Raw genomic sequence first — 7441 nt, 5'->3', positions numbered from 1 at the left:
ACGCCGTTCATTATTCTGTATATTTTCATGAGTCTTAGCTAATTATACTGACCACAAATTATGCAACTGCCTCAACGACAACGTAAGTGGTAGTTGTTATTCTTTCAAACTACACGCGTGTAGCTCACGCGACTACCGGTAATCAATTCTAGCTTCAATTCAGAGCGTTTTCCAAATTTCACCAGTACATATACAGTGTTGCTCAGGAAAATGGTCATACGGTTGAGCTTGTTGCGCACCTTTCTCTAGCACACACAGTCATAATCAGGATTAAGTCAGATCTCTTTCTAAGACTGGCACAACAGCGTGGTTTAAGTAAACAGAACCAACAGCAGTGCCACAAGCGTGTGCCTATGCGCAGCATGGACGAAGTGGAGAATGTGTGCGACCGCGTGGCCATCATGATCCGAGGCGAGTTCCAGTGCCTGGGCTCCCTGAACCGCCTCAAGGACAGGTTCGCGCGGGGCTTCACGGTAGTCGTGAACACCCACGACGAGTACAAAGAGGACTACGAGTACCGCGCCAAGGTGATCCGGGCCATCGCGGACAACTTTCCCAACAGCAAGCTGGAGCAGTCGTACGAGGTACGCGCTAATATATCCACTATATCCACTATATAATATATGCACTAAGGAAGAGATTGTTCTGAAAAGTTACGAAAAAGCTCGGCTTCCTTGATTGCGACGCAAATGCTCGTTTGCACTGTCCAAGGCTCGCCTTTTCTGTAAAAACGAGGACGCGCTCCGAACGAAGAGTGTCACCAGAGTGGTTCGCAGGTTCCTTTACTTCTCAGTCTTTCTCAGGGAATCTGGTGTTTTAAACAAATTACAAGTATTAAAAGCTTCCCCGTTAACCCATTAGGGACCAAGAAAAATCTAACAGAGGAATTTTCTTCATTTTTAGCACATAATGCTCTCATATAAAGAAAAAGAGATTGCTGAAATTTCGTCACGATTGCTTTATTCGTTCCAGAGGTTACACAGGTGTACTTTTTATAGTACACTGGGTCTTCCCCATAGCACATGTGGCTACTTCACTGCATTCCTATTGGTGGCGTGAATTTTGTTATTATGTCTGCGATTTTTACGCAGGGTGATATAACACTTCTTGCAGGCCCTCATGAATATTTTCTGGCTATACTGGCACCGCAGTTATCCTACTTTGAACGGAAAGCTTTCTCCTTTTCAAAGAAGCATCATATACGATTGAGCCAGAGTGTCTGCGAACCGCTAGTTACTGCATGTCAAGGTGTAGATATTAATGAGTAAAGTTCTTACCAAAGCAAAAATAGTCAGCAGGCTCGTCTCTAGCAATTTGGCAGATTGTTCAGGCTTTCACAATTGCAAAGTTGAGCTTTGGTGTCAACAACCACTATCACTTTTTGTCCCTGATGCTGATATACTGGCAGTAGATAGCTTGATGCGAAAGGTCAACACCTGCCATACCACTGTTGTAAAAGGAAACGATTTTTGGCTTTAAAAAAATCTGTTTTTCTTGTGCTAAAGGCAACCACCACTCTACAAAACACATAGGCTCACTGTTGTTTTAGTTGCAAGCCATAGTTACTATACTGTTGATCGTAGACTTCAATAAAAGCATGTAACCTATACTACTGAAGCAAGAATCGATGTTTCATGGCTGCTTGTATTTCATCGCTTTCTTTGGCCCGAGTGGACACTTCCTAAACTCGTTTTGGCGAACGGTTCCTCTAGCCCTAAATTCGTCCCAGTGGAGCGCTAGAAGAATGTCTTGAGAGGTAAAAAAATTACAAAAAAAGATGAAATGGTCACTAAGCGTTGAAATCACCTCAGGTGACGACAGGACAACACGCGCTTCCAAAAGTTTCATTTATGAACTCAAGTACTTTCCGCAGACGGTGTGAATGGCATAACAGTAACTGTCTGCTCTGTAGAACCTTCAGTTCTTACAACCAAACTTTATTACAACCAATTAAAATCATGCCATAATCATACTCAAGACCGCTAGCGGCAAGTACAGCAGCCTCCGAGGCCTTGCTGAGCAGACAAAGTGATTTTTTCCGAAAAATGGGAAGGAACCATAAGATCTATGAACTGGAATAAATAGGCGCCGTTCTGCACACAGGAAGACCCAGTGTACTATAGAAAGTACAGCAGCATATAAATCATAACAGAGCAAAAAACGCCAAAGGTGCGGGACATTCAAAGCATCCGTTGTTTACTTTTGTCTTTCGTGCTGCTCTATAATTGAAACTAGCGTAATATGTACAAAAATGCGTCTGTGAGAAAATTATAAGCAAGCAACTACCGGTGCAGTTCGCGGGAAACAAACATCCCGAAGTTTCACCACGGAAAGCTGACATACTGAGCAGGGGAAGTGCGCCAAATTAGTTAAGGGTGGTTGGCCAATCCCCTGTTGACAAAAGCATGCCCTACTTGAAAAGAAAATTCCAGTATTTGGTGGTGAAATTATAAAAAAATTAACTGTACTTTTAAAAGTACGCTGGGCGCTAATGGGTTAACAGGACACACTGTAACCCTGTGTTTGACGCATCATAGCCTGAGCTGCTTTTGCGCCATTAAACTCAATATAACTAACATTACACGAAAGAAAATATTTGACGGTCACAATAGAAGTTCTCTAGTATTTTCGGCCATAAACTTGTCACCATAACTCTGTACTTGCGACAGCATATTTCGACGCCTTTAGGCACGACTGTGTCGTGTAGACTTTTTAATGTAGCACGGCTGAATTGTTGCTTCGAACGTGTCTTGGTCAGAGCGGGTATAGTTTTGCGTCCTGGACGGCATTGCATGTTGGTACATCTGGAGCAGGAAAGGTGCAGACACTAACTCAAAATAGCTGTTAGCTTTGCTGCGAACTGCTTGGTCGACATCATTGGCTGCGTGTGAATGAACTGGTGTTTGAAAAGCCTCAATGAGCACTATGTCCGTTCAACGTGCCGAAACTGAGGGCATTGACACCCATACAGTTCGCGCCGCTGCGTTATTACTGGTGGTTGGTTGGTTTATGGGGTTTAACGTCCCAAAGCGACTAAGGCTATGAGAGACGCCGTAGTGGAGGGCTCCGGAAATTTAGACCACCTTGGGTTATTTAACGTGCACTGACATCGCACAGTACACAGGCCTCTAGAATTTTTCCTCCTAAGGAATTCATCCGCCGCGGCCGGGATCGAACCCGTGTCTTTCGGGTCCGATCGCGGCCGCGGCGGTTGAATTTCTTTGGAGGAGAAATTCTAGAGGCCCGTGTACTGTGCGATGTCCGTTATTACTGCTGAATGTATCATCTTTGGCTCTGTGGGCCAGACGCACGTACGATGGGGCTGCCAGCCGCCTAACCCTTGTTTCTGGTGAAAATATTAGACGCTCTGTGTACAGGCTCTTTTTGCCCTTACGCGAATATATTGACAAAAAAGAAAGCGTCTACATCCACAGCGAAGAAACGCCGAGTAGCCTACTTCGATTAGCACAGAAATTTTCAACACTGCCCTCTTAAAAAGTGCAAAAGAGGAGTGCTATATAAGCTGTGACTGCGCGCACGAGTGAAGCCGAGAAGCGGGGAGAAAACTTCCACGGGGTTCCCAACAAGCTGTTGTCTTTGCTGACCGAGCAATAAAGCCGAATTCAATAAAGATGTGATCTATTCGTATCACCTAAACCGTTGAGTACGATTGAGACAGTGATCTCCCTGCGCACCTCCAAGGCGGATGTACACACTACCTAGTTTCTCTAAAGGGACATCTTAGTTCGGAAAGATTTTTTAACGCACGGTCGGTAATTGTTTGTCGTATTTGTCATGAGTGTTGGAGTTGTAAGTGTTGCTTGTCCTACGGGACACATCGACAAAATTTAAAATTAACAACGGCTGCCACTTCTTTTCTACCCTCAGCACACTTCCCTACTCCTTTGAGAACTTTAGAAACCAGCCTAATTCCTAGAGAATTCCTAAGAAACTTATTCTAGGGAAAACCCTAGGCTAAGGCAACGTATCACAGATAAATCAGGTGTGTTTCAGCCTATTTTTTTTTGTTATAAATGTTATCAAAGTTACCATATGCTTGGCAGCTTCTAACGCTAACCGCTCGGAATCGGCTTTGAGCTCCCGTGAGCACAATAGCCCATTAAAATGCAGTAGTTTTGATTTCTAAGGCTCATCTCAATGGCTGCTGAATAATCTTCTTCGAGCACCGAATTACTTCCGAGTAACCTCGAGCACACGATGCATTCCGCAGGGCTACTTTGAGTACCACGTGGAGAACACGGGACTCTCCTGGAGCGAGATGTTTGCGCTGGCAGAGACGCTCAAGCGCAAGCTGAACCTGCTCGAGTTCCTCATCAGCAACACCACGCTGGAGCACGTGTACGCAGCCCTGGCCACGCTCCAACGTGGGCGGCCAAAGAGAGAACAGGAGGGCGCCGACGAGAAAGAAGACGAGTAGGCGCTACAAACAGGTGCCCGCCTGTGGTAGCGCCCGTCGTCGATTTGTGCGCGTGTGTGCGCATGTCATTTTTATTTTGCCGAAATGAGAACGAACAAATTAGAAAGAATTCTGGACACATTGAAGAAAGTAGGCGACATCACCATTTGTTTTGTCCACAGTTGTGGTCGCATCGCATTCGCCTACTGGCCTGAACGACGTCATGTTTGTCATTCCTGCACGGCTGTATTTATGCGAACGTGACTAATGGCAAAACTTCAACGTAAGTTTCATGCTGCACGCACATCGACGGAATTTATGCAAGTTTCTTGTTCGTGGTAAGAGGTCGACCGGTGGTGGTTTGTGCCACTTAGAGCAAGACTGCGCAGCGTCAAATCAGCGGACAATGCGGCCTTTCATTTTATGCGTAGAACTTCTGGGTCGCTGTGCCCTAGGGCGATTTCAAGCGCGAAGAAATTGGCAACTTCGATGCCCGGACACTTTTAATGGCTGCTGTTCATTGGCATCTAATTTATACATAGCTAGCACTATGTTCGTCAATTCTGTGAACATTCTAGTCTTTAATTCGATTTGTTTCTTGCACACAACTAGAAAGAATTCCGCAGTACCGCAGCTGATTTTCTCTTTCTTAGAGGCCATTGCAGTTTTTATGTTTTAACGAGCTTTCTCGGAGAAAACGAAGCTGGACCGAATTCTAGTCAACCGGGAAGAAACGGCGATATAACAGTTTCCCAAGATCCGTAAAACGTCTTGGGTGAAGTCCCTGAAGGGGTTCGATTTCACACGTGCGCACTGCAAGCAGAATTCTGTGTGCATAGGACTACATGGCTAGTAGCCTGCCGCATGCCTATGCCAGTGTTCCTTCCGGGGAATAGTTTCGTTCAGCAAGGAGTTAGCATGACAACTAATATATGTATTATATGCTTCTTTGCAATTACTTTGTAGTAAATTGTATGAGTGTTTCTGTTCCTTTTAAGTGTTTTCCGCCGGAGATTTCTTTGTTACCATAAAGTGCCATATATTCCCAGAGGTGTAGAGCTTGCTTTCTGAAGCAGCTTATCTGAAATTCAGTTCCCTAAGCAAACCTAATTTTAGACCATTGTTTTTCTGGAGTGAATGCGTCAATAAAATGGCAGGCACTGATTTCAAACAATATTTTTATTGGCTACAAAACATGCGAGGACAAATTTCTGGCAGCTGGTAGTGAATGTTGACAAAGACTAGTTTGCAGTTTTTTGCCTAATGTGGCAATGTTAAAGCTAAAGAAGCCCCACCCAATTATAGTCGCACGCCTCCGAATAAATAGCGCTAAACAGACCATTTTCATTTCTCTGGTATTCTTAATTGCTACGAAGCTAGGCGATTAGTCTGTAACCTCCCGTGACATGATTTCAAATTGTATTTCGCAAACAGTTTCATATCTTCTGATTATTGTAGTGTGTATGTGCATCCTGTTGGCTGTTTATATTATTCCACTAGTGTGTGACCCTTCGTGAGCTCGTGTGGGGCTTACCTCCGCTGCATGAATTTATTTTTGTGCGGATTTTGTAACGGCCCCTGGCGATATAAAGCTTTCTTTTTTAACTTCTAGCCTGTGACCTATTCTGAATATGTATTAATCTGTCTCGAAATAAATATTTTCATTAATTTACATTGCAATATAATGATGCCTCTCCTGTAATCGATAAAAGTACAGGTGCACCAAGAGTAAAACGGAGCACGTGAGCCGTGGCAAAAGTGGTAAAAACTAGTAAAAACTGCTTGCCAGCGCGCTCTATCAGCATTTGCACAGCAAAGAGCCGAGGGTGCGTCGGCACATCCGGCCCACCCATCTCGATGATCTGATGTCCGCCTTATCTCCGGCATCAGCGATGCCGCGCTGCCCCCATCACTGCTTGCCAGAAGCGCTTGTAATGCTTCAGGCAAGGGTTTATTCTTTAGCTTACCTTCGGCGGCGTGCGCTTTCTGCTTCGTCAGGAATGCCACTATTTTCAGTCTACGTGACCGCCGTGGTGTGCGCTCTCCTTCGCGGCGAGTTGGCCAAGTGCGGCTGAAATTTCACTTGGCTCCAGTTAACGCATGAAAACAGGAATAGCATGCATGTATGGCTGCGTTGTATTTGTGATATAAACACATGCTCAAAATATAACCGATCGATAACGACTCAAGGAGAGACAACCTTATTTTCTACGGAGATTTGTTTCTTTGTTTTCTCAAGTGTAAGAATGCCAATCTGTGCTGAAGAAAGTGGTCTTCAATCACCTCACTTGCTGTGCCGCTGAGCATTCATATCACAAAGACAACGGAGTCAACATATGCATGCTTTTCTTTAATACCGCACTTGCGAAGCTGATTCGAAGTGTTTATACTTTATATCGCAACGAACTCGCCACCGAGTGAAGCGCGAGCCACGGCGGTCACGCAGACTGAAACTAGTCGCATTCCTGAGGACGCGGAAAGCGCACGCCGCCAAAGGCCAGCTTTTCTGCAGATGCGGGCAAACAATGAATCCTTGCTTGAAGCATTGCAAGCGCATCTGGCGAGCAGTAATGGTAGCGGCGCGGCTACTCTCGACCCGAAGATAAGGCGGGCAGCAAATCATGGAGATGGGTGAGCCGGATGTGCCGACCACCTTTCGCTCTCTGCTGAGCATCTGCTGATAGAGCGCGCTGGCATGCAGTTTTGGGCAGCTTTGTCACCGCCCGCGTGCTCCGTTTCACTTTTGGTGCAATTGTACCTTGATCTACGGGTTCGTATGGTCAAGGTCAAGAAAGTCTGCTCGGTAAAAGAGATCCCTGTGCGTTTTCTTTGCATTATAAGAAGTTCCCAAAATAACGATAATAGAGATGCCACCTTTGCAAGCACGAAGGTCACCTTGAAACTTTCTGCCTGTCGATATACAGGCCTATAGCACAGGCACTTCGGCCTGTAGCTGGTTACAAGACACGACGTAAAAGACTTCTGCAAAAAATACAAAATGATTACACACACTTAAGCTTGCAG

The 7441-nt window shown here is 45.2% G+C and overlaps 1 protein-coding gene across 1 annotated transcript; it reads left to right on the top strand.

Annotated features, from left to right (window-relative positions):
- Positions 1-401: 401 nt before the first annotated feature.
- LOC149333956 (phospholipid-transporting ATPase ABCA3-like) lies at positions 402-4438 on the top strand. Its single transcript, XM_089557827.1, has 2 exons — positions 402-584; positions 4232-4438. The coding sequence occupies exons 1-2, from the start codon at positions 402-404 to the stop codon at positions 4436-4438; spliced, it is 390 nt and encodes a 129-aa protein (XP_089413953.1).
- The last annotated feature ends 3003 nt before the right edge of the window (positions 4439-7441 follow it).

Source organism: Amblyomma mixtum, chromosome 8, assembly GCF_055824585.1.
Source record: "Amblyomma mixtum isolate Tamu chromosome 8, ASM5582458v1, whole genome shotgun sequence".
Classification (NCBI taxonomy): domain Eukaryota; kingdom Metazoa; phylum Arthropoda; class Arachnida; order Ixodida; family Ixodidae; genus Amblyomma; species Amblyomma mixtum.
Note: the sequence above shows the minus strand (reverse complement) of the source record. Positions and strands in the feature narration are given on the sequence as shown.